The sequence below is a fragment of the Lathamus discolor genome, chromosome 1 (genome assembly GCF_037157495.1).
Source record: "Lathamus discolor isolate bLatDis1 chromosome 1, bLatDis1.hap1, whole genome shotgun sequence".
NCBI classification, from domain to species: domain Eukaryota; kingdom Metazoa; phylum Chordata; class Aves; order Psittaciformes; family Psittacidae; genus Lathamus; species Lathamus discolor.
The window spans coordinates 77,886,545-77,914,135 of NC_088884.1; the positions used below are offsets into that span (position 1 = coordinate 77,886,545).

Consider the following 27,591-nt stretch of genomic DNA (forward strand, 5'->3'; position numbering starts at 1 on the left):
GGATACATTATCAGAGCAGTACACCTCTGGCTTCATCAAAAAGAGAAACTTAATGGAAAGCTCCTTAATTCCCAAGAATACAACTCCATTCATTCCCACACAAACTCCCAAAACATATTGTGGAGAGAAGTGAAAGCATTTGATCTGAAATTGAAAAGAAAGACTATATTTGCCCTTTAATAAAAGAAAATATTAATTATTAAGATATTAAATTAATAAATTAGCAGGAGTCGCAGCTTGGCCACCTCTCTACAGGTACCACAGTTCAGTGTGCCACAGGATCTGTCCCTCCAGTAACTACACAGACCTGGCAGGGAGCAAACATGAAGTGAAAGAGGACAGGAATCAGCATTAGGAATCACTCTTGTGCAACTCGTGTGGTAGAAAAGTAAATACTAATACAGGATACACAATAAATGGATGTGAAAGTCACCCATATTCCTCACATCGCTGGCTCTAGTTTAGCTTACTGACCCGGAAAAGCTGTGCACCACAGAAATTAGCTTAAAATCCCATCAATTGATATTTGAAAACACTGTTCAAAAAGTTCTTGCAAGTATACTATCACAGACCGTGATAAACTTGAAGGAACACATGATTAAAGACGACTTTCCATTTCTAGCTTCCATTAATTTATAGAAGGAAATATTTATCTATGCTTTCAATAACGTAATTGCACGTAAGTAGGACTGTAGTGATTGCTGTGGTCTGAAAAGTACCATGTGGGACTCTACCAAGAAATGAATGTACTACAAAAAGCTTTACACTTCAACCATATCAACTACAATGCTGATACATGAAACTATCGGAGGGAGAAGGCAGAGAACTACTGTAGATCAGATGCTTTTACTGTGTGTATCTTTGGTTCTTTTAAGCTTGATCTTATATTTAACACAAACAAAAAAGCAAGTTTGGGGAAAGATGCAGTGCAGAAAGGATGACTTAAAAGAATGCAATTTTCAGATAGTTATAATGCATGAAACAAGCAGAATATTTAACTGTATAACTGCCTGAGCTTCTGTAGTAGCTAAAGCCCCTTCTGAGAAGCCTCATACATTTGCTCAGCTGCAGTGCAGTGGAGTATCTTTTCCTATATTTCCTCTTCTCAGGGAGTTCTGAGAAAGCCTGGCAGAATTAGGCCAACGAGCATCAGATAATTGTCCAAGTGCTGAATAGCTTGGTATGCCGACAAAGATGATAGGACAGCTGAAAAAGGCAACGCAAGCGGGCTGGGGAAAAGCAGGACACATAATTGAGCATGGGCACTGCCATTCCCTCAGGGAGGACATGGAAGGGGAAGCTGGCTGGATTTACTGACCAGTACTACACTAGCTTGTAGAAACACTTCTTGCTCTTGCAATGGATTTTTTACAGCCTGCAGTCCTGTGACTTCTCTTATTTAATGGAGCCATATATCTCTTCAATTCTTTTGTACATCTCATAAAATGTTAATATTCTTACAAGGATATATTAAGACTACTAAACTGGAGGGAATTAACGTCTACTGATAAAGCAGAAGGAATTAGTTGGAAGCTATTTTTATACTGGATCCACTGGGACAAAAATCAAATTCTAGGACATTCTGTGGAGGTGTTGACAATTTTGCAACTATTACTGAAAAAAACCCAGTTTAGCAGCATTACAGTATGGCAAACCTCTCATCAACTTGCACAATCCCAGTATATCGAAAATCACTATAATATCTTCAGAGGAGAACCACAAACCAAAAAGCAACATTAATTAATGCAAGATATTTTCTTCTTTACTCTCTATGACCACCTAATAGTCAACATTTCCCTTAATCAGCTGCTGCTGTAGCTACTATAAGCTTTAGAAATAGAGCAATGGAAAAAGGACAGTCGCAAGATCAAAGGAAATAAAAGAATCGGTAGTTAAAAACAACCAAAACAACCAAAACAACAACAAAAAAAACCCCAACGAAACCTTCCTGTAAGGTCAACCTTGTTAACAGGGATTATGGAAAATAAATTCTATTAATTCTCGCCTCAGTGTACTTCTGTAGTGCTTTGTTTTAATCAGATTATTTTTCAATGTGCACACAGCAAAGATCTTAAAAAAAAAATAAAAAAAATAAAAAAAAAGAGACTGGCCCATTGTAATACCCTGCACAATAGAGAGCTCTGTTCAAGTCTATAAATACTCTTGTCTCTCTACTGTAGAATTTCGAGCTCATTAGGAGTTACGAACTGCACAGTCTATCTAAAGAAAATTCCTCACTATACTCAGGTAGCTGCTACTGTCTAATGCTAGCCAAAATACTTACTCAGGATTTAAGCTGTGAGGAGTAATTGTGCACTCAACTTTGTACATGTACATAAGGAAATGGGAGGTACAAATGGCTCAAAAGGTGAAACCACCTTTGCTGACTCTAAAGCTTATTAGCAAAGATCGTTTATCTCTCCTCCTAAAAAGCGTGTTCAATCTCCCTGTACGCATTTAACTCCTGCTGGTCACATGCACTTTGATTCAATGAAAACAGTTAAAAGTTCCTATGGTAAGCAGCTACAACTCTACTGGCTGAATCATTCTTCAGCACCAACTTGCATGCTTCATCACCTTCAGGAAGATCAAACAAGCACAGCTGGAGAGATACCAAAGATTTACATTCGCAAGAACAGTGCAAAGTGACCTCAACTTTTTTTCTCTTTCTGCTATCTTCTCTTTAGGGTGTAAATTTCCACACTGGTTTTTATCACATCAGAACAAATATCTTCCAATAATATCATAAGAAAGACCAATAATTATCAGATGTGCTTTGTTCATTCGTCTTCTCCTGACAGATATAATTTGGGATTTATCAGTTTTGTGGTTAAAACAGAAATTGTTACAGGTTTCTTAAGGTACCACTGAAATTGGAGAAATCTAGCTAGAAATAGCTCTCAGTTTTAGTTCAATTCATCTTTAATTGTAGAAATTTCATTTGCCAAAGAAATACAGTCTACACCCCAGACCTTTAAAAGGCCTTTCAGCTTTTCTGGACCCAGGCCCCTGAACACCTTGAAGACCACAGGCTGTATTATAATTAAGAAAAGAGGACAGGATTGATGTTACACAGTAAATACTCAGTTACAAATGACTGCTGAAGTCTGTATGTTGAATGCTTTATGTCCATACCATTTTTCAGTAGCACAAACCAGGCCATCTTCTGGAGTGGAAAATTATTTCCAACACAAACGAAAAAGTTTCTTCAGCCTCAGCAGGAGACTCACAAGTACTCCTAAGCACTCATTAGGAAAATTTAAATGAGCAAGTGATGCACAGTCTTGAACTGACAAGACATTTCACTGCTTTGAAGAAGTGTTGACATTTCAACATATTTTCCATCACATGATAAAACTGCCTGGTATGGACAACAGTTTCAGTGCCCAGTATTTAGTAATTGGCCATCATCTAAAACTCACGCAAGAGGTTGAAAGAGCAGTGAATAGAATAAATTAGAAAAAAAAAAGCTAGTCAATTTGTAGATGTCACTCTACATGCATTCTGCTATTCCTGGATTAAGACTGCTGCCCATGTATTTGCAGTTAAGGGCAAATTCAAAATTACCTAACAATTTGCTTTGTCTTTCACAGCTGGTACAGAATGCAACTGCTTTTCTCCAAGGTCCTGGTATCTTTGCTTAGCATCTTTATTGACCTTCAGTCAGTTTCAGGATTTGTCCCAAATTTACATGTATCAAACTGTATTCAACACATAAATCCAACACATGAATTGCTGTATTACTGGTGGAAGGAATTATAGTGGAACAAATACTGCTCTTCTACTGTGTATCATACAGCTAGCTATTTTGCTTCTTGAAAGGCCAGGGGAAAACCAGGAAAATTAAGAAATTTATATTGGATACTGTGCAGAAAGTTATTCACTTGATCTAGCTACCCTGAGTGACCCCATTTCCAAATATTAAAACTACTTCTCAGAGACCAAGTACAGACAACAGGTTCAGAGTCCAAGGTTCACTTCAGGTGCAAGATTTTGGACATTTTTCCTCTATATTAAGCTGTATTTTCTCTATTAAAGCTGAATTTACTAAAAATAGCTGTAACTCCACTTGTAACACATCTCAAAACTATCTTTATATTTCTCATTTTAATTATATACACTGTGGTAGGTTATATGAAGGTCATTTTGCAATTAGTTCAACAACCAAATACACTGGCATTACAATTCAGGTGTGTTATCTTGTTTCCTCTCACTATGAAAGGACACTTAGTTATTTGCATGACTAGAGCAACCAGTTAGAAAAGCATTTTCTGCTACAATAAACCAAAAATGTTTCTGTACCTGTACGTGAAAAGCTCTTAAACCAATAAGCTAGAACAATTTAATTTGCTTGGATTGTTTGGTCTCCCAAATGCCTATCTCATTCATTCTGTTTTGATTTGCTTTAACTAAATAAAAAGGCCAAAAATATATACTATCTAACTTCAATATGATGAATGTTTAACAGAAATAAATGGAGAAAAACATAGGCTCATCATCAAAGAAGACAAAATATTATTTACAACAGCGTTATTGAATATAATCTACACAGCTGCATTTCTTAGACTACAACATTGGCAATGTGGCATTTTATAGCACGCAATTTTGACAAACACAGAAATCATGGCTAGGAAAGCACAACAGCTGTGTAACTATTTGAATGAATAGGGTTCAGTAATATCCAACTCCTAATTTATCTAACAGCTAATATTTATAATCAGTGGGCTGGCTTTGTTTTTGAAAGGCTTAAAATCTTTTTATTAAGTGCCCATTTCCGTTTATCCATTAACAGATTCCCCAAATATTTTTCTTAGGAAGAATACATGCTCTCTTGCTAAATTAGCTGCAGAGAACACTCTTCAGAGACCTAGAAACCAGCGTAGAAAGACTACTCTGATAAGGAATGTTTACATATGACTGATAAAAACAGCTTGAGCAATACTGGCAAAAGTTCTATAAAAACAAACAATGAAAAACCTACAGCTTTATTTTGCTAAGTAAACAAAACTTTCTTAACACCCCAACAAATTTCTTCCCCCCTTAACTCTAAAATGAACTGATGCAAAATTATTCAAGACACATTTCCCCAGTAAGTAATACAGAGATTGTTAAATGCATTACATAATAACTCTAAATGATTCCAGTTTCTATACCTCATTTAAGTGTAACCTAGTTTTCTATACGTAATTGTAGTTTCTGTCATATCAGTCACATCCAGTTCACTGAGCAGGATCATAGTCTTGCTCTTTTGAAAAGAATGAAATTCCTATTGCATGTCACACCTAAAAAACATCAGTCCAGACTTGCTTTCAATACAAGATTTCCAGAACATGCTGACTTTGTTGTGATCAACCTCAGCAGAATCATCAATATTACTGGGAAGACCACATGAAAAATGGTTTTAGATTTAGATATCTAAAGTCAACATGTAGGTGGACCTATTGAGCTTCTAAAAGTGAAGATGCTATTTATGGACAGAAAGAAGGGAAATCTACTTCTACTTTGCAGATATTATTGGTCAGCTTTTACAGCACAGAGAGTTCCCATCTCTTCACATACTCCCAACAGAAGGGCCCTTCTCAAGCTCCAGTAGAACCCCAAAGGCCCTGAATATCTTTCCCACCACAACCAGCAGCCTGCCAAACACTCACACTAAAAAACAGTACCAAAACCTTCCAGCTCACGCGCAGTAATCCTTCTGAAAGATAAACTCCAGCAATAGTTTAATACAAGCAAGGGGTTGCACGCACTTTCTCTACCTACGAGACCTATGTGCTTGTAATGCATTAGTAAGTTCAACCTTCCTTCTGAGAACCTTTTTCAGCAAAACGTTATCAGAAATTACAGATTTATAAAGCATTTATTGAACATTTGTATTTCACTAGCAAGCTTTTACCCCACTATTTTCTTTCTGGCAAATACAGGTCTTTCAAGGCACTCTATTTCTCTTAAAGTCTAAGATGAAGAACAACTTTCCTAACAAAAATCTTTGAAGCTCCTTACCTTGTGGCTTTGGATTTGAAGCTGAACGTGGGTATTGCTTGACTGGCACACTTCCATTTATTCCCTGAGGCGCTTCATTGTGCACATTCTGCTCAATTGGCCTGGTTGTGCCACCCGCTGTACAAGGTCTAGACAATATTAAAGACTTTGGACAGATGCTGCTGCCTGAAAAACAAACATATAGAAAAACCCTAAGAGTTAGAAACGGCAGTAAATATAAGGTAGAATGACTATAAACCCATTTATTAAGTGCTAACATTTTTTCTACAGAGAAAATTAGAATACTCTTTTTCCCTTTAAGAGCATCTCATTCTAAAAATATGCTTTGCCTTTCACTGAAATTTATGATCTTGTTTAAAACTTGAAGAGCTGGATATAAAAGAAGACTTCCTCCATGACTAGCCTAAGATTTTCTACAGAAAGATCTAATATCTAATAGACTTTTCCCTACTTAAATTGTCAATGTGCTTGTTCAACAGAGCTATAGAAAAATCAGCAGTTCTGTTCAGTAATTCTATTCCTGTAGCAAGTGTTCACAAAATGCTATACATTCAAAAAGTTTCTTTTATTACAGAAAGTAGCATTAAAAAAAAAAAAGCTAAATGTATTCCAACTTTTTTTGTACGAAAGGGCTCCTATTGTAAGTGTTAAAAAGGAAAAAAACAGGAGCAAAGCATAAAACCAGCCAACTCTGCTATTTCATTTCTTCCTAACAGAACAGAATTCAATATGCTGCTATTGGTAAAAAAGCTGGAGGAAAAGATAAAGCAAAACATATTCAAAAACATAAACCAAAAAATATTCAAACAACGAAAACTGCAATAAAAGCCCTTAATAGAATATGATTACACAAGTCTAAACCATGAACTTTTGTTCTGGGGTGTGAAAGCAATTGGTTCTGTAAACACAATAAAAACTTTGAAAAAATAATATGAAGGACCTTGAGATCTCACTTAGGTCAATATTTATTGATCTCTGAATCAAAAAAACCCACAGCTTATTTTGTGGAGAGAAGCAAGGGAAAGGAGGAAACCCCATTTATCATTTGTTGTAGTGTTGTCACAATTATTTTCATTTTTAACCAAATGATTTAGGATAGAGCTTGGATAATTCAATTTATTGTTATTATTTGCCATCATTTTACCTTTGCTTGCTTGTACTGGGAAAAATGCAAGCATGAGTGGGGTTTGCTTTGCATGTTTCCAAAAAAAAAGCAAATCCAAAACCCACTCAACCATTTCATAAGGTGATTCTCTGATATATTCTAGACAACTGGTCTGCAGAATCTAGACCCTCTGATCTAATCCATCTCTTTCCCATGGCAAAATCCATCATATCAAGCCATTCCTAGCAACAGCCAACCCTGCTGTTAAAACAGCAGTGGAAAGAGATGCCGTAGTTATTGCTCATTGCTGCTTAAAGATTCTTCAACTTTTTGTGTATTCCAACAGTATTTTCAAGTACTCTTTTTTCTCTATTTCTTAAAAGCTTATTTTTCCTTTTAAACATTGAAGTAGCCCTACACCAAGAAGCTGGTCCCAAAATGATGGGAATAATCTAACAAGGCCCACCACATACAGAGGATTCTCAGACAGTTGTGACCCTAGGCAGGAATTCCTCAGCTGTGTTTCCTTGGGTATCACTCCATACACAAAAAGTTGTATTAGAATCATAGAATCATAAAACAGGGTTGGAAGGGTCCTTAAGATCATCTAGCTTCAACCCCCCTGCCATGGGCAGGGACACCTCACACTAAACCATCCCACCCAAGGCTCTGTCCAACCTGGCCTTGAACACTGCCAGGGATGGAGCATTCACAACTTCCTTGGGCAACCCATTCCAGTGCCTCACCACCCTCACAGTAAAAAACTTCTTCCTTATGTCCAATCTACCAGATCCTCTCCTACAGCGGGCCCAAGGTCTTCATTCTCACAGTCCCTGTGTCTGCCTTCTAAGACTTGGGTGGTGTGGTTGGAGCCTTTGCCAGTGAAGACTGAGGCAAAGAAGTCATTCAGAACCTCAGCCTTCTCCAAATCCAGGGTAGCCAGTTCTCCCAAGAGCTTCCGGAGGGGGCCTACATTGTCCCTAGTCTGACTTTTATTCACAGTGTACCTATAGAATCCCTTCCTGCTATCCTTAATATCCCTAAGTTTAATTCTAACTGGGCCTTAGCTTTCCTAACCTGGTCCCTAGCTTCCCAGACAACATCCCTGTACTCTACCCAGGCCGCCTGTCCTTGCTTCCACCTTTAGAAGCCTCTTTTTTTCCTTAGAATTTTCCTCAGCGGCTCCTTATCCATCCAAGGAGGTCTCCTGGCCCTCCTGCTGCTCTTCCTTCTAGTTGGGATGCAGCACTCCTGAGCTTGTAGCAGGTGATCCTCGAGTATCAACCTCTCTGCCCTCTAGGGCTATATCCCACGGAACCTTACTAAGTAGGTTCCTGAAGAGACCAAAGTCTGCTCTCTTGAAGTCCAGGGCAGTGAGCTTGCTACACGCTCTTCTCACTGTCCTGAGGATCTTGAATTGTACTATAGCAGCGTGAGCTTTGTACCACACCATTCCTCAATGCCTGAAAAGCTGCCTTAAGCCTTCTTTGTCTCCATCAAAGAGATGGAGGTCAGAACAGGAACATATTTTACACACACACAATTTCATCAAGGCACTTACTGCTGTTTAAGGTAATCACTCATGGTCACTTAAAGTCAAGGCAGATGCAGAACTGCTGCTGAGAACAGGCAGCTCTATGGTTTGTTGCTCCTCCTCCCTCCCCATCACCATCTGCTCCAGCTTCTGCTCCTGGAAACTCCTTCCCCTATGCCAGCACCAGCATTTGTTCAACTACACAGTCAGACAGGCAGCAGAAATTATGCAGTTGAAATCTAGAGTATATTTTAGATTGCTTTGACCTCATGGCTGCCCCAGCACTACTGCTGACACAAGGGGAAAAGAGAGCTCCTCTCTTAGCAGCCTTTACTTAGATTGGCAACCCTAGTCCCTCAAGCAAATGGGATTCAGATTTGGACTGTACTTGGTTTAGCGTGCTGAGGCACTGGAATGGGCTGCCCAGGGAAGCTGTGAATGCTCCATCCCTGGTGGTGTTCAAGGCCAGGTTGGACACAGCCTTGGGTGAGATGGTTTAGTGTGAGGTGTCCCTGCCCATGCCAGGGGGGTTGGAACTAGATGATCTTGAGGTCCTTTCCAACCCTAACTATTCTATGATTCTATATATGCACGAGCACAACTTTAATACAAAGTGGAGCAAAACCAGGAACAGCTGAAAATAGACCTTTAATGCAAAAACATTAGGCTGCCTTAAGCACTAATCTGTTGTCGGCATCACATGCTCTCTGCTAGATTGGTTAATATTAGTTGCATTCAGTGGGAAAAAGCCATTTTGTAAAGCTTGTCCACTGTAAAACAAAACAGTGACACAGTCAACAGAAAAGACTGATACTCTGTAGCGGGCTCTTTTGCAACTGCTTATGGAACGTAAAAGCTCAGAGATGTGTTCTGACCCAAGGTGTGCTCTGGCGTCACACGTGGAACAATTCAGCACAGGGCGGATGCAGGGAAACAGAATGTCTTCTAATTCATTAGTGTTTTACAAGCCACTACACAAAATATTCAGGCTGTCTGGAAGCCATATTTTCTGGAGATAGACATGGAAGTGGTAAATGCTCCACCCCTGGCAGTGTTCAAGGCCAGGTTGGACAGAGCCTTGGGCAACAAGGTCTAGTGTAAGGCATCCCTGACCATGGCAGAGGGGCTGGAACTAGATGATCTTAAGGTCCTTTCCAACCCAAACCATTATTCTGTGATTCTATGCTACAGACATTTAACCTGTATTTCAAACTAGTAATTCTGTTAATCATGTCACATCCTCAAGCCATGTGTTTTGAAGAGTAATGCAGCCAGCTATACTGAACGGCTTGCTTTATATATAAAGCTCAGATGGAAAAAGGTAATGGAAATCTAGCCACAACATATTTCCATACAAAACTGAATAGGCAAAATCTCTGGATAAAAAGCATCTTTTAACATTCATGGAAATATGAGCCCTGGTTTCTAGCCAGTGAAAGATAATACCTTCTAGATGATGTAGACAAGATTACGGCAGAAATACAGGAATTCTCACCACCGTCTTCTATCAGGTATATTGTATGCATGTGTATTATAACAAAAGCCCAAAGCATGTAGCTTTCAGTACATTACAAAAATACCAAATACTTGCTCCACAATGCAGCATGTATTTCAGTAGGGCTGCTCAATTCCATCCATTTAAGTAAGCAGTAACTCAGTCGACCTTTTAGAAATACAGCTGGTGCCCTGTAAGTACAACTTAAAATCCCTTTAGGTATGCAAAAGGTTAGGTATGCTGCAAAAACCCTTTTACTGGGCATGCCATTGTGATTATTTCTGACCTGATTAAAGAAGTACTTGTGTTTTTCTGCTATTCCTGCACTGTAAGAACCGAGAAATTTTACTTGAAATCAGAAATGCAATGCACAACAAAATACTACCCACCAGTTACTGTGTTTGCTAGTACACAATTAATACCACCCTCTTATAATCTCAGACGATTAAATATACTGGAGAGGAAAGAAAAGTGTGGAAATATTGAAGAAAATTTAAAACTTGGGCCAGCTAGAATGTAAGTGATAAAGAGGAGGTAATAAATAACTAACAGAAAAGAGAAATAAACACTGTAAATTTGATAAGCACTTATTTATTTTGCTTATCATCTGCAGGGAAATGAGCAGCTAGAATGCTTGCAAATATGCTTTCATCTGCAAGAAAGTTTGAAGCTAGGTGGTGCATTATCTATTTTTTCAGAGCATTCTAATTAGAAAGAACTTGGAGCTATGAACATTTAGATAAACATAATCAGCCAGCTTGAAATACCAGTAACACAGAAATGCTTATTTATATTCACAAAAGGTTAAACTACTGTTTTAGTTCTGGATAGGTCCTCCATCAGCAGTTCCATAACCTTCAAAAAGACAATTTCAACACCATTAGGTATTTAGTTATATTCATTTTCAGTCCTGAAAGGAGGAACATGGCAACCCAGACACAGGTCCCTCATAAACACGTAGCTGTCGAGGCACCTCGCTATAGTGAGTGCCAGGGCCTGTTTGTGATGGTTAGATGTTGGATGTGTAAGAAGTCAGCAGGCTGATGATTTGCTCTGCGTGGTGGCAGAGCTACAGGAAGAGGTGGAAAGGCTAGGGAGCATAAGGGAATCTGAGGAGGAGAGTGACTGGTGGACCTGCTCTCTACAATCCCTGAGAGAAGCAAGCCACCTACCCAAAACTAAAGAACTTCAGGATCCCCTACCTTCCTGCCATCGAGCAGATAGAAGGAAGTTGGGAAACAGGAGAGGCTGAAAACGGGTTACATCTCAGAACAGATGGCATATTACCCCTCAGATCATGTCACCTTCCCAAGTACCCCTCTATGACAGATTCGAGGCCCTGGTACTTCAGGATCAGGAAACTGAGAAAGATGATGGTAAGGGATCATCCAGTCCAGCATCCACAACTGGGGTGCCAGCAGGATCTGTGCTTCAGTGCCAATCACTTCTGAAGCAGCTCGAACCCCTTCAAAGTCCCCGTGGAGAGATGCCACTCTGAGCTCCTTTCCCAGAGCACCCCGATGGGGAGGGACCCATGGGAAGGGCCTTTACTAGAAAACTCATCTGGTACAGCCCTATGAATATTATCCTTTATAAATCTTCCAGGTGGACAATGCAGAAATACCTTCAAGAAGCCTGAGTGGGCTCAAGAAGCACTTCAGGGCCTTGAGGTGACTGGTTCAGGGTTGAGGAACCCAAGCAGTGTTCTCGTCCCTCCTGCCAGTCCAATCATTGACAATGGTTACACCAGAAAAATGTCAGTAATTAATTCCTGGCTCCATGACTAGTGTCAGTGTCAGAATTCTTGGGGGTTTTGACCATGGTTCAGTTTACACGGCAGCAAGCCTGCTGGTGGAAGATGGTGCATGCCTGTCCCAAAGGGGGAAAAGGTGTGTTCTTCACTGGGTTGGAAAATGTCTGGATGGGCAAGCCCAAAGAGTGGTGGTAAATGGCATCGCATCTAGTTGGTGACTGGTCACTGATGGTGTCTCTCAGGGCTCAGTGTTAGGGCCAGTGTTGTTTAATATCTTCACTGATGATCTGGATGAGAAGATCAAGTGCACCCTCAGTAAATTTGTGGATGACACCAAGTTGGGTGGGAGTGTCGATCTACTGAAGGATAGGAAGCTCTGCAGAGGGATCTGGACAGGCTGGATCGATGGGCTGTGGCCAATGGTATGAGGTTCAACAAGGCGAAGCGCTGGGTGGTGCACTTGGGCCACAATGGCCCCATGCAATACACCAGGCTTGGGGAAGAATGACTGGAAAGGTGTTTGGTGCAACAGGACCTGGGGGTGCTGACTGACAGAGCCGAACACAAGCAGCTTGTGCCCAGTCAGCCAAGAAGGCCAACGGCATCCTGGCCTGTATCAGCAACTGCATAGCCAGCAGGGCCAGGGCAGTGGTCGAATCTCATGCCTTCAGAGGCACCTCGAATCCTGTGTTCAGCTCTGGGCCCCTCACTACAAGAGAGACATTGAGGTGATGGAGCAGGTCCAGAGAAGGGCAAGGAAGCTGGTGAAGGGTCTGGAGAACAAGTCTCATGAGGGAACTGAAGGTGTTTGGTCTGAAGAAGAGAAGGCTCAGGGAGGAGGACCTTATCACTCTCTATAACTACCTGAAGGAAGGCTGGAGAGAGGAGGTGGCTGATCTCTTCTCCTAAGTAAAAAGTGATAGGGCAAGAGGAAATGGCTTCAAACTGTGCCATGGGAGGTTTAGATTTGGTATTAGGAACAACTTTTTCTCAGAGAGGGTGCTCAGGCATTGGCACAGGCTGCCCAGGGCAGTGGTGGAATCACTGTCCCTGGAAGTGTCGAAAAACCGTGTAGATGAGCCCCTCAGTGACATGGTTTAGTGGTGGACTTGGCAGTCCTGGGTTGGACTTGATGATCTTAAAGGTGTTTTCCAACCTAGTTAATTCTATGATTCTACGATTCCTAGAATTACCAAATAACTTTTTTTTATTTTTCTTCTTTTCATTTTTCATTTCCTCACTTTCGTAACATTTATTGCATGGAGAAAATAAGTAAGTATGGTAGGTACAAATTGTAGACAGCAAAAAGTGTATTGCTCTTTTAGTTCAATGACCCCTATGAATGCACTCACAACATCTGATGGTGAAGTTAAACAGATGAAACAATATTGAACTTAAAACTGGCAGGCCAAACACTTGCTATGCAATACTTGCCAAGAACTAGAAAATACTCAGCTACTTGGTAGATATGAAACCTTAACATTGTAACACAGAGCAGAGGTGTGGTATGCATATTTGTGGTCCAAATTGTGATATGTACAACACTGAGTATGTCAACCACTTGCAACAGTACATGGAGCAGTAATACAGAAAGAGAACTGAAACAAATTTCAGATAGTTTAACCATGCACAATACACAAAAAATATTCTAAAAGGAGAAACAATTTTGACTTCTGAAATCATTTCTAATAAACTGGGGGGGGGGGGGTTATGCAGAGTGTTGGTGAAAAAACCCAATTCCAAGTAGATATGTAACCATACCTGCTGCATTTAAGATGAGACATTACTGCACTGGTTTGGTTTGCAGGTATTCACAGGAATCAAGCATTCAATGTTGCCTTTCTTATGTTGTGTCATTTTACAGTTGTTCTGGTTGAAAGAAACCATGCATCTCTCTCATGGTAACTTTCATTTTTAGACTGAAATACAGCTTATAGTAACTGCTTCTAAAGAGCTACAGTTTGCCAAGCTCTGAGTAGCACCACATTTAAATTAGTTATGTGCTTCAAGATTATGAAGCCTAAGCTTTAAGAGGAAGCAATGAAATATTACCAAAGATTTATCAATAATCTCCTGATCTCTGTCTCAGTAGAGTGTGTACCATGCAAAGTAAAGAAGTGAATGGTGAATTTCACATTCGTTACAAATCTCCTGCCAATACTGTCTACAGCAGGCAGACTCAGTGTGCCTCAGTCCGTCGCCCTGTCTGGCTGCAATCTTCGTTCTTTTGACTCTGATCTAATAGTTATTTCCATGCAAACAGATCTGCACATCTGCTGTGAGTCTTACTAAAATGAGTAAATCAGTAATTAATGGGATTATCTTTCAACATTTGTCTAAATTTTGGATTAGCACGACATGCCCTGCTGGTGTTGTTCCAGTACAATAAAAAGCACCATACAGGACTTCACATGGCTTATTTCCCAGACTGAGCCCCAAAACCTATTTCCTTAGAAGTAATTATGTTTTCTCCAAGCAACATGCACTGATTACAGTATGTTCCTCATCAGAGAGGGAGCATTCTGAAGTCAGGAGTACGGAGACACACATGAGGAAAGGAAAGGCAAAGCAAGTAAAATAACCACCTTCAATATGTGGACTCTTGAAAATCAGTCATTTTGATAGAAGTCCAAGTGGCATATACTACAAATGTTAACTAGTTGTGCAAAATAAAACAGAAAAAGGATCAGTGGGCAGCTTCTTAAAACTGTGTTTAAAAGGCACAGGTTTGATCCTTCTGAGAACAAGTGCCCCTACAGTCACCATCACCTACACCCTTGCCTACTGGGCCAGCCACTGCTTTCATACTGTCATCTACAGCCCAGCAGTGACACTAATGTCCCATTTTTCAGAGGTGGTAAAATTGATGCTGTGACACCTCAGTGTCAGGGGGAGACACACAGGTGGTGGAGGCTGCAAGGCATGGAAAAAATACATGACAACCCTACTCCTGGCCATTGCTGCTGTGGCTGTCAACTCATACCTCTTCCCCCATTTTTGGAAGGGGAGGCAGAAAGCCTTTGCGCTTCCTACCGACCAAGCAGCTTCTTCAGCTGGCAGGACCCCCAGTAACCTGTCGTTACTGATCCCCACGCATAGGGCAGCAGGGCTGCTGGTGGGAGCAAGCAGAAGTACCCAGCGCAGTAGCTGAAGCACAGCAGTGTCTCCCTCGACTGGAAAACAGTGATTTCAAATAGGCTGCCAATGCACAGCTTGCAGTTTGAAAGTAGTAGCCTATGACTGAGGTTCCCTGCCAAAAACACAAAAACACAGCATCTTTTACACGAAGGTTCTTATGAGTCACCTGCGCTCTTACATACTGGGACAATGGCTTTGCCGATGATGGTCATTCATCAGGTAGTTAATGAATAATGGAGGTTTCTTATAGAGCAGAAACAAGCAATATTCAAGCCATGTCTCCAGAAAGGCATATGATTGAAGGGAAAGCTCTGAGTACCCGGAGTTCTGTTTACAGGAACCAAGCACCGCTCTTTCATAGACTTAGTTCCTGTATTACAAAACATTCCCTCAAATCCTTATTTTCACTTTGGCCTTTGAACATGTATTATCAAGCCCAAAGTTGAAACAGAAAATACACAATAGTGGCCTTTTACTTTTACAGACTTTTCATGGCTTGTTTTTCCTAAAATAATGTCAATATCTCTTTCAGTGTGGACAATATTTTTTTTCTTTTCATTAAGTCTATATACAAGACTTAAAGGTGATCACAGTTCTTGACCCTACAAGTCATGTACCATGAGCGTCATGTAATTAAAAGCCCCAAAGTTAACTCATAAAAAAAAGCCCCAACAACCCACAAACCTAAAAATACTGAGAAAGAAAAAGGGTACAGTAAGTAGCAGCAGCTTCATTAAACCAGGATAAGGCAGTGTAAATTAATCCTGTAACCAAAGTCAGCTACCCTGCTGTTGCCATTTAATTTCTACATGGATAACTTCAGGTAATTCCTCCTTTCATTTGCTGTAACACATGAAGGTAGCTTTCAGCTCAGGAGCTGCTTCTCAAATGGCTGTAGTTCACTAAGTCACAGGACTGTCCTGACTATGTACGTCAATCTCTTCACCTGTTGTGATCAGCAGAACATTGGTGAGCCCTGTATCCAAGGGTCACTTCCTCTCCTCCACACCTCACAAGCTATTTACAGCTTCCTACGCACTTGATGAATGAAGGGGTTGAGTAAGGTTTGTGTAGGTTTCCTGAGCTCCTACTGCATTAATAGCCATTTTGATTATGAACCTAGCACAAGAAAAAAAAATGAACAGGATATACCTCCATCAAGTTTTCTCCAAGCTATTTTTTCCTTTTAGTTTTCTGTGTAGACCTGTGTGAGGTGAACCTGTCAGCTATTCTACTTAACACTATGTTAAGTTTTTTTGCTGAATTTTTAACTGACATCAGTATATTTTGTACAGATGGCAATCATCAGTTTCTAAATGTCCTGAGCTCCTATTTACTAAATAAGATGCCCAATTTGTATAAGCAGATTCACTGATCACAGAAGAACCACTTGTCTAGGTAAGGGTTGTGCCTCTGAGTCCTATGTGTTTCTCTTGCTTTATTTGTCAAGTCTTAAGATGATGATTTGTTTTTTTTTTCCTGTTATCATGTGTCAGATAAATAGCATGACACCATGCTGGGCAGCACAGTCTAACTTCATATTAAGGAGCACGCCTGCACTACAGGGATTACACGAAGGAAAAATGCAACTGACCTCCTCTTCCATACTTGCTAAGGCATTATGAAATAACAATGTGGTTAAATTTTTAGACAAATACTAACAGGTTTCAAAAAAATTATAAATTTGATCTAACTGCAGATGTCACCGTTTTGCTCAGTATACACTGTTCAGAAGACTAACAAGTTAGTCACTGACATTGTCATCTTTTACTCTGCCCAGTTATCTTGCAGTTATTTCATATTCACCTCAACAGCTATTTCAGAAAACATCCATATGCTTTGAGACACGAAATCAGCTATTTCTGTTGATAAAAGGACAAAGAGAAATAATCTCTAGAAACAGGATACTAAAAAATCCCAACCAAGCAAACCCTCCCCTAAAAAAAAAAACAAAACCCCCAAAAAACCCAAAACCAAACCAAATCCCCCCTTCTCTAGACACAAGAGGGAGGGAGTGGAGAGGGGAGGAAATCTAATTACAGAAGGTTGAAACTGTAACAGACCTATTATTTCAGAAGATCTGAGCAGAAGTTGTATAAATATAAGTTTCTAGAAGGCTTTCAGTGTGTAAAGATATAAATACATAATTCAATATATCCAAAATGCAGAACAGCCAAAAATCCAAACAGAAGTCAAATCCTCAACACCAGCCAATAAAACTACTGCTGATAGATGGAAACTGCTTCCCACATCCAACTGCTGAGGCAGTCTCTCTGTCCAGCCAGCATCTGACAACCCAAAGCCCATCCAGCAGCCAGCTGTCATGGACACGTGTTATTCCACCCATGCCCGCCCACCCTCCTCCTGGCTGCTTCTCCCACCACTTTCTGTGCATCAGCACTACCATGGCATCTCACCCCAGGATGCAGCCTGGGAAAGTTAAGCCATCAGAAATGTAACCCTGCCAAAGAAATAAAGCAGCCAGTTTTACACATTTGTTCACCTTAGATGCACTAGAGTTCAATGAAAACTTATTCATGAGGAAAGGAAGACAAAACTCCCCTTTCAGAAGCAAGTAGCCATCAGATAACATAAATTCTGATGAAACACTTCAGTGGGGTTGGAGCAAACAGTAAGTGTGTTTGGGGAATTAAAATCAGAAAATTATTCTTTAAAAAAAAACGTGGCTTGAAATTTGAAGTAATATGCCCTAATTAAAAAACAGGCTGCAGGGTGTTAACTGCAGAATAGCATCCCAACAGGCTACTGGGCACTACTCCGTGTTATGTGAAAGATTACAAGGGACTATAAAATTATGAACTTGATAAAGAACAAAGTGTGGGTGAGGAGAAACATGCAGCTGCTTGCTCCTTACAACACTGAGCACTCCAGCTGCTCAGTAGCGAATGCCTGTGGTCCTCGCCAAGCCAGGGGCAGGCAGCCCGCTGTCAGGCTCCCCAAGCACTTCAGTCTCCCTGCCAAGCAATTAACAACCATCATCTACCAAACACAGAAAAACAAGCAGCTCTCTGGGAATGCTCACTGCACCAAGACAGAAATATAAAGAACCCAAAGCTGGACACTTTGCAAGAATTCAAGTGCTTCCTGCTTTTGACCTGGTTGGGGGGAAAAAAGAAAAAAAGAAAGAAGGAAAAAGAATAGCCACAAAGAGCCTGATTTAAGTACATTTAAGGCCTTTCTGTGAAATCGTTCAGGAACCTTCCTGTCCAGTCCTGTTAAAGTCTACCAGCTTTTATATCTTGTCCATAAGACACAAGAAAGATATCACCATTTCACAGAAACTCATCAGTTCATTATCATCCTTATGGAAGGAAGGCAAATGCAAGTTGTCTGGAATCCAAATGGGGAAAAATCTTAGCCCTAAATTGTCAGAGATGATCACATTTCACGAAGAAAAAAAAATGTGCAATAGCTCAAGGTTTGTGCAACATATCTGAAGGATGTGCAATGTTTCACTTCACAGACATTTTGAAAATGAAAACATTTGAAGGCCCCAGGACAGGAAAAACAAAAGGCTGCTGAAACCCAAACCACAGCTACCCCAGAGTGAGACAGCCCCCCACCAAGAGGAGAAAGTTTTGTCCCTTCCATGGAGTTCTGTTCTGTGCGAGTGAGTTGAACTGGCTTGTGGATGAGACCAAAAGCCTGGGAAAGTCCTAGTAAGGGACTGGGCAAGCTTTTGGCAGCAAATGACCACTGGATCACTCAAGCAGTTCACAGAACTGCAGCCCAACAAAATGTTGCTGGCTTCTATGCAGTATTTACTGTTTTCCTTATGGCTTCAGTTTTTGGCATCAGAAGAAAGAGAATAAAAATATTCATTAAAAGAGGCGGATGCCTTGCATGTTGGGAAGAAAGTTTTCCAAAACAGCAAGTAAAATCTATGAAATTACTCCTAAAACATAATATTTATTTAAGGCTAAACATTTCATTTCTCTTATAATACAATGTTTGGAAATATTCCAATCCCTCTCTACCTTACATGACTGAACCCAGCTGTTACCTCACCTTCTTTTTCTTTCTTTCTAGTTTTCTTTCTTTCTTTGTTAAATGTCAGGTCATGATTGTAAGGGATTTTTCACAAGCGACCAAGCGCCCTCAGAGTGTTAAATATTTTATGGCAAGCTAAAGGAAATATTGTGTTTCCTAACTACCTATACTCCTCAAGGTCATTGCCTGTCAAACTGTAAGGAACATAGAAGCACTAAATTTCCGAACTCTTAGTGTTCAAAGAACTTCATCCTTTTGTTTTGTAATAACTATAAACCCAGGGCAGTGGGGGAGAGATGGGGAAGAGGAACATTCCATAACTGTTTTGAAATTTTAGTAAAGACTCAACAAATTCACTGGGTTTGTAAGCACTGATATAAACCATTAGAATGTCTGTTTATATAGCACCTACCATGCAAAAGACTAACTAAGACTTGGAGTGCTGCAGTCACAAAACAAAGCGTAGTGATAGTACTAATGAAAACACTTAAGTCTCTGTTGGGTCACAGGACTTCTGGGTCACAGTATCATTAAACCTCTCAAAATGACATTGCTTGAAATCAGTTTTTCCAGTGATGCTTTCCACCTGCAAGGAATATTACTACCAAAAAAAAAAAAATTCAAAATCTAGAGTTCCAGTCTTCAAAATACATCAAAGCTCTTTTCTACATGTTTTCCATATTTGTTACGGCCAAGTATTTGTGCCATAATCTACTCCTGTACTAACTGCTTTCATACGGCTTCTAACTGGAGTCTGGGAAATATATTGACTGGAAAATACAATGACAGTGTAACCTACGTCACCTTAAAGCACATATATTTGTACTTCACATACTTGATCTCAAAAAACCTCAAAGATCACACTTTCACCAACATACTTAGTATTCAGAATGCACCATTATATATAAGTATACTGTAGAGCTCTGCAAACTGAAATAATGCAAACCAAGTCAAAGGGCAAGAGGGAAGATGAGTTGTAATACCAAAAACAGTACCACATTTAGCTTCCTGAAATTTCATAGGAGTTTGATGTTACATTACAGGAAAAGAATATGCATTACAGATCCTAGAAAACAGCTCTTAAGAGCTAGATCAGTGAAAAAAAATTTCCCACATCCACATGTAGATTGGGGATACGGCAAAATGGTACATAAAGAGCGGGAAGAAAAGCAAAATCCCCATCCTTCTGGTTGATTATCAAAAGCTAGGGGGAAGGACAATTTCTAACTTGATCATAAAAAAAGATAAGAAGCCAAAAGAGCTATTTTAAAACAAGTATCTTTTGTACCCAAGAAAAAATCAGGTGCTCACAAGTACTAAAGTCAGGAGAGCTGGCGTAGAGCTATTTGCATGCATCTGCTCCAAATTTCTCTAGCAAATCTCTCAGACTCACTCAGATAGGGAGTCTCTTCCCTCTTATTAGTCCCAGAGAGTTTTCTAGAGGAAGTCCATCATTCTGAATCTAAGCCTTCCACAGATCTGTTTCAATCACTTTTCTGTGGAAAACTTAATTCAGAGTATTTACTATCTTATATTAATCTGTTCAGGTTGGGCAAGTCTTAGTTAAACTTACCCAAGTTGAACTTTTCTCAGAACTGAAAAATACACTCAAGTAAAGCAGTACTTTTAACAGTATTCTTAAAAAGCCAGTGACAAGGATATTTGTAATGGCAAAAATCCAAATCTTTCACTGGATAGTGCAATAAAAGAAAACATTATTTAATTCTGGAAGCTAATTCTGTACTTTAAATGTAGTGTAAGCATTAAATGGATTATTGCAACAATAAAGCTGACTGTAAGTCAGAAGTGTGCACCAACTTCCTAAAACTATGAGAGATGTAATTCTTAGGGGCAATGCTTACTTCTAAAAGTGTCCTAGAGAAAACTTGCAGCTATAAACAGAGCTCAATAAGCCAGGAACAGAAAACACTTATAAACAACACAAAACTGATTCGCTTTTAAGAAAGTCTCAATTTGGTGAAAGCAGCAGCAAAAAGAGCCAAAAGTAGTAGAGTTCTCGGTGTAGCAGATGTATCAGGCAAGCGGCTCAAGAGACTGCAAGCTCATTTACTGAGAATAGGAAGAAAAAACCACCACAGCATTCCAGCTGTATTGCATCACAAGGCAGCTGGATGTTCACCGGTTTATTTGCTTCAGACTAGAAAGTTTAACTCTTGGGGGCTCTGGACACAAATATGCCCCAGGTTCTGAAGAGGTTAAGGTTTAACAGAAGCATCCCATTCAATCTTACCTGTTTCAGAAGTCATTGCTTATAAATATAATCCAGTACCACTGCCCGAGGAATTGATTTCACAATGGTAATAGCCCTATGACAGGCTCACATATGTCCTATTTACACCACCTATAAGTTGCCAGACAGGACTTCTCACCAGATGTTCAGTATATGTCGACAGCTTACATGCTGAGTCTTTCAATTACTCCATGCTCCTCCCCTTTGAAGGAAAGCCTGTTTTGAGAGGAAAAACGTAAGCATGCAAACCAGTCCGCTTAGAGAAGTGACTGAAGTCCGTTCACTATTAAAGAGGAAAAACAAAGAAATCTGCTTATGTAACCTCCAAACTGCTGGAGAAAGGAGGAGGAGGAGGAGGAGGAGGGACTACTGTAAGTTGTTTTGTCTAATGCCTCTGCTGCTATGAAAGTTTTGTCGCTATTGAAATCAAAGCAGTATCAAGGTTAAAGGACAAGTTAGTAAATTTCTCTAGTTGGTACTTTTTTCTATTCTGCCTTTATACTGCACATTGCTCTAAATCTTTCTCATTGCATAATCTCTATTAAAATTTTTGCCTAGAATTAAGTAAATACATGACACAGGATACTGGAGCAGTGATCAAAAAAGTCTACATTAAAGAACTGTCATGATAACATTAGCAAATTCGGTACAGATTAAAATTCACTAGAATAATTTAAAATCTATTTTTGAATGTCAGAAACTACAGATTGTACTCCAGGGTAGAAAACAGAGATATTAGAGTGAATTCTGAACTGTGAAAATGCACATTTTTGAGAAGATTAGCTGAAAAGAAAAGTTACCGCAAGTAACTTTCTTTTATTGTTCACAGCTCTCACACCACGTGATCCCGGCTGGCATGCTTTCATCCCAGCAGGAGAAAGAAATCCAGCCCTGTCAATTCGGATAATATGAATCAGAATGGAGCAGCCAGCTTGTCATTCACTGCAGCTGAGGTAATTTTCAACCCCTGCATTGGTCCAAACCACAGCTCCCTACAGCCCTTTCCACCACCGGCCACGCGTGGTCCTCATATTCAAGGCTATGTAGAAGCACAGCACTGCAGAGCTGCTTTGAAGGACAAGTATCAAGGGTTACGGGGAACACACTTGCAAAACAATCCTTTGTTATGAATATCTGTTTTTCACTGAGGAGACAGCCCTCTGGAACAGGGCAGCTAATGATTTCCTTTCTACTACAGATGTTGAACAGAAGGGGTATTGCCAAAACCAGGAAAAACAACTATTTTACTCCAGTTATTTCAACACTCACTGTGTTTTTCTTCTTGAGATGAGCAGATGCAACTTTTACACATATGGATTTGAGATCTAAATGGAACCAATTTTTAGCATGTTGACCAAGATTTGCACATGCAAGTTTTTTGTTTTTTTTTTTTTTTTTTTGAGTATTTATTTTTAAACTGCTGGGCTAGGAAGTTGCATTTCCCCATCCTTGATACTCTTAGCAAGTAATCCCAAGCTCCTTAAAGATGCACACAGATTTCATTCACCCAGATTATCAATATATCATTAAAACAAAAAATAACAGTAGCTGAGTAACCAGACTAAGTTGAACTCCATGCATAGATTATATTTCTACTTTAAACTTTATCCTCCATAACTCAAAGCTTGCCCCCTTGCTTGGGCTTCCACATGAAGTACATCTACAACATCTTCTGTCTCCAGAAAAGGCTTTGCAGAGAGGATGGATTTTCTGCTCAGTTTCTCACATTTGAAACAAACCACTTTCCCAGCCTGGTTTTCCAGCCTGGTTTGTCCATCTGCCAGCCTTTCTTCAGCCTGGTGTGTACTCTTCCCAGTCCAGGAAAACCACTAATAATGCCCTTTATACAAGTACATGACAAATTTTAAATTCAGATGGGATCAGTAACAAAGTTTTCAATTTTCATAAAAACAACATAGTAGGTTGGAAAACTAAGACAGATGGCTACAAAAGAGCACAAGAAGGAATTCTTTCAGATAAGCAGGTACAGAAATGCTAGTTATTGATCATTTTAAGCAAAGAGAAGAGAAGGGATCACACAAGGAGAAGTAGGGGCTGGACAGGAAATCTAGCCTCCCTTCTGGGGAAACGTATATAGTAACTGTTACGAACTTTGTAACAGGAGGCATGTGGGAGGGATGACATCTGACCTACCAGACTCTGCTTTCCATCCACTGCTGCGAGAGGCAGGGAAGAGAATAAGCAAGATGTCAGAGTTCTGACCAGCCCCAAAAGGTTAGGGGCAGCAACCCCCCGGCTTGCAACAGCCCATGGAGAGTAATGACAGCTCTGCTACCACTCAAGGAGACAGAGGGGGATTTACACACATGAATAACTATGGACTTTATTTCATTTCCGAAGGAACAGCACTGAAGCAGGTAAAAAGAGGTCACCAAAGTCTATCTTTAAAACACACGCTTAACTCCTCCTTATTTAAGAAAAAAAAAAAATAGGATAAAAGATTGTTTTCTCTCTATTTGATTAGCCAGCAGATAAGTAGATTTGAGAGAGATTAAATCTCATAAAATGCAGACATCTCATTAACCTAGTCCCCTGGGTTCACACGACTTTCACACTCAACTGTTTACTGTAAGAGCAGAAGTATGAAAACTGCACAATGCATATATAACTATAATATATAACTATATATAACTAGAATATATTGACAAATATTAGTTAAAAACTCATTGACAAGAGGTGCAGCTATGTCTTACCTGTCACCAGCACATGCCTATGGACTTTAAAGAAAAGTTTATTTAAAAATTAAGTTAGTTTTAATAAATTTCTCTAAAAAGCAGATGAAGAGGCATTGATAACTAGTTAAATAAAACTTCCATTAGTGGATAACTAAATTCACACTACTAAGATCAGTAGTTACTGTCATTTAGTATCAATAAAATAACTGCACATACTAAAACCAGCATGTCTTCAGTCCAGAGACTTGCACAGCAGACTAATTCTATAAACTTAAATCAAAATTATTGGGTCACGCATGACTTCGGCACTCCCATAATTAAAGTTTTTTTACAGCCATCTCATAATAAATACACACCGCTTATTTTGTTTACCACCTCCAAGCACTTTACAAACTAAATATTATTCGCTTTCTCTCAGTGCTTCTCATATTTTGCAGATAAGGGGACTTACATTATGTACCTGACTCGTTTGAATATTCTTAATGTGATGAAGCTGGAGTTAAGAAGGAAGTCATGTGAGTACTATTAGGAAACCTGGAAAGCATTACTAATACTAAGTATTACAGAGCTCCATGGGCAGCATGCCACACTGACACACACCCCCAAAACCAAACTAGCCCATGTGACAATGAATCACAGCCTAGCATTCAGTATGGCTGTCTTTAGCTGGCTCCTCCTTAGTGCCGACTCACTTGAGGCACAAAGTCTTTGAAGAGGTTTGCTGGGATTCTGCATAAGGACATGATATGAAGTTTCTTCAAGCCAGTGAAAGAGAATGATTTTTGCCTTATCCAAGGGACCACTAATACTAACTGTTCATGATCAGTAACATGTCACCCTGGCACAGAATGCAGCATAAGCACATCCGTGCTTGTAAGTTCAATATATTGGTGCTCCACACTGAAAGTATCCCCCGACATTTTTTTCCCTGCGAGAGATCTTTAGACATCTCAATGAGTCCAAGAGAGATGTAAAACCACAACTAAAAAGGCACCTTTCACAGGGCTCCCATAAAGTGGTGTTGTTTACTCACGCTGCTTTCTACCCCTCTCCCTCCTTTACACCCCAGTAGTTCAAAAGCACAGCAGTTAGGGCCTGAGGAAAAATGAAAGCATCCTTTGTCCTTATCCCAAAGTAGTTTGAGGTGCTATTATAAGTCTCTCTCAGAAGCCCAGCAGTGGTGTGCAGAGGGGTTCAGTTTGGCTCCCAACTGTTCTTAGGGCAATGTGATAAGCTACTGAGACACCACACCCCCCTGTCCCAAAGTGACCCCCACTTCTGTCAAACCTTCTGTGTGCTCCCCTTCTCAAGATTCTTGGGAAAGACTAAAATCAGTAACAAATGATTTTATGCAGAAGGGTGAATGGATAAAAACCGTACCTTTACAAAAATAAAAATCCAAACACACAGGTAGCTAAATACTGAAGTTTTGAACAGATCCGTCTGTAACAATGAAATAAAACCCCAAAACCAGAAAATTCACTTGGGCTGCAAGCAGGCACACAAAACAAAGGGCACCTCTAGAACTGCAGATATACAATGGTCTAGGTCAAAATCTGTGAGAAAGCTGCACTGCCCCAGGCATGTGAAACAGGAAGTGATCGTCTGCACTTCCCACCTGTACCTTTTTGCTCTACTGGAGCATAGACTATGCTCTACTCCCTTTTTGAGCGTTGTGCAAGAACTCAAGAAAGGCCTACCATGTGGTTTTCTGTAGCTTAAAGTATTTCCCATACTTAAAAATAATCCAGGAATCTGTGGTTCCCTTTTCAATTAATCTTCTCTGGCAAAGAGAGACTGGCAATTGTTAAAGGATTTTTTTGGTTTAGATGTGGGAAGTGGTCAAAGGCTTTGCTTCTATCAACTGGGCTTGATTTCCCAGTTCTCCTGTTTAAAAGAATGGCTTAACAGTTCACTATTTCTCATCTCTCCCTTATATACATATATAGATAGATCTGAATATAATATATAATTATATACAAAAAAATACAAAACTGAGCGAAAGCTTCATGTTATGACTCAGGCAAGAGGAAATTACTATTTATAGTGGTATCCATTCTATTACAATAACACACAATTAGCAAACAAATACAAAGAGAAGACCCTCTGGTCCTATAGCTCTGCCTTTTGTGATGTTGTCTTCATTGTTTTCTCCTTCCCATGCTTTCCCCCTTGAGGAGGCAGCTTTTTCAGGCCTCCTGCCTCTGCTGCAGCTGCTGCCTCTTCCCCAGTGGCAGTATTACCTCTGACTGTGACATTTCTGCTTGCCATTGTGCTCTCCTGCCAGACAGGACATATATCTAAACCAGCAGAGCCCATAATGCTAGGTCAGGAGTCCAGCTCTGGTGCCCACACTGGTTAGGGACCATGCTGTAGCTGTTACCACTGAAACCCCTACCCTTCTTAAAGGAAGGGTGGAGAAAAGGGGAAAGGTAAAAGCTTGTTACCTGCCCTGATAGTGTTGTGCCACCCATCTTTATTCCCCTTCACAGATTAAATGCATCACTTATTTAACACCTTTGCAGAACATCTTAAGAGCACAGACTCATTTTCCAGTTGATTTATATTTTGGTCAAACACATACAACACACACACACACGTATCCCCCAAAAAACTCCACAACTGAAGCCAAGATGACCACCACACAATATTTTCCTTACATTCAGTAGTACAGTGAAAACCTGAATACATAACTTAAGAATTATTCCTGCTACATTAGAAATCCAAACAGAACAAAGACTCACAAGTGAAACAGGTCAGAGTGCATGACCGTGATTTTGCTTTCATATAAAAAAACAAGATTGGGCAGTGATAGATACTAAAAGTTAAGTACAAATTATTCTTGATTTGACTTCATAAACAACAACATGGAAGATTCACAATAAGCACCAGGGCAGACTACGAGTACATCACACGCTCTAGACAAGAGCATGCAAACTACAGTCAGGGAAAAAAATATAAAAACCAACCAAATAAATAAATAAATTCAAATACTCTGCTTTCTAAAAAGAAGCAGCATCAAGTGTTTGTGTAACCTACACAAACCTACAGTAACCTACAATAGAAAGCAACAAACACACAGTCCCCACAGCTCCAGCATCATATTTAGGGATCACCCATGCCAGCAGATGCATTTGTGTAACCGTATTCTACCAGCTACTGGAAAACCTATTTCACCATGAATTTGTCGAGTCTTTTCCTGAATCCCACTTATATTTCCTACACAGAATATGTGACAGCATAGGCACTTTCAATGTATTTTACCTTAACACTTGAGTCCATGTTTTCCGAGAAAAAGAAACTTGATGGCATGACACATATGCTTTTCCCCTTCTGCCTTTCTTCATTCCGTCTCTCACATTATAGAAAGCACCAGATTAACTCTCTCCAGAACACATCAGTTCCTAAAATCACAGATCCATAGAATAGTTTGTGTGGGAAGAGACCTTTAAGATCGTGCAGTCCAGTCCCCTGCCTGGTCAGGAACATCTTTCACTGCTTCAGGTCTCAGGACAAAAAATTCCACTACCCTTTTGTGACCGTTTCCTTCTGCCTCAAATACATGAATATCTTCAGCCTCCTGACTTTGTCCTGTTAGGGCCAAT

At 39.9% G+C, this 27,591-nt stretch overlaps 1 protein-coding gene across 5 annotated transcripts in view; it reads right to left on the minus strand.

Moving 5' to 3' along the window:
- The window catches only part of FGD4 (FYVE, RhoGEF and PH domain containing 4), a 110,466-nt gene that overhangs the window by 35,055 nt on the left and 47,820 nt on the right, over window positions 1-27,591 (minus strand). For 4 of the 5 annotated variants that reach the window (XM_065681634.1, XM_065681625.1, XM_065681663.1 and 1 more), the window contains one exon: window positions 6,004-6,168. In XM_065681634.1, coding sequence (XP_065537706.1) covers window positions 6,004-6,168 — 165 coding nt within the window. Of the gene's footprint in view, window positions 1-6,003; window positions 6,169-21,290; window positions 21,421-27,591 lie in introns of those variants that run through there. The other variant, XM_065681653.1, reaches the window with a different exon arrangement.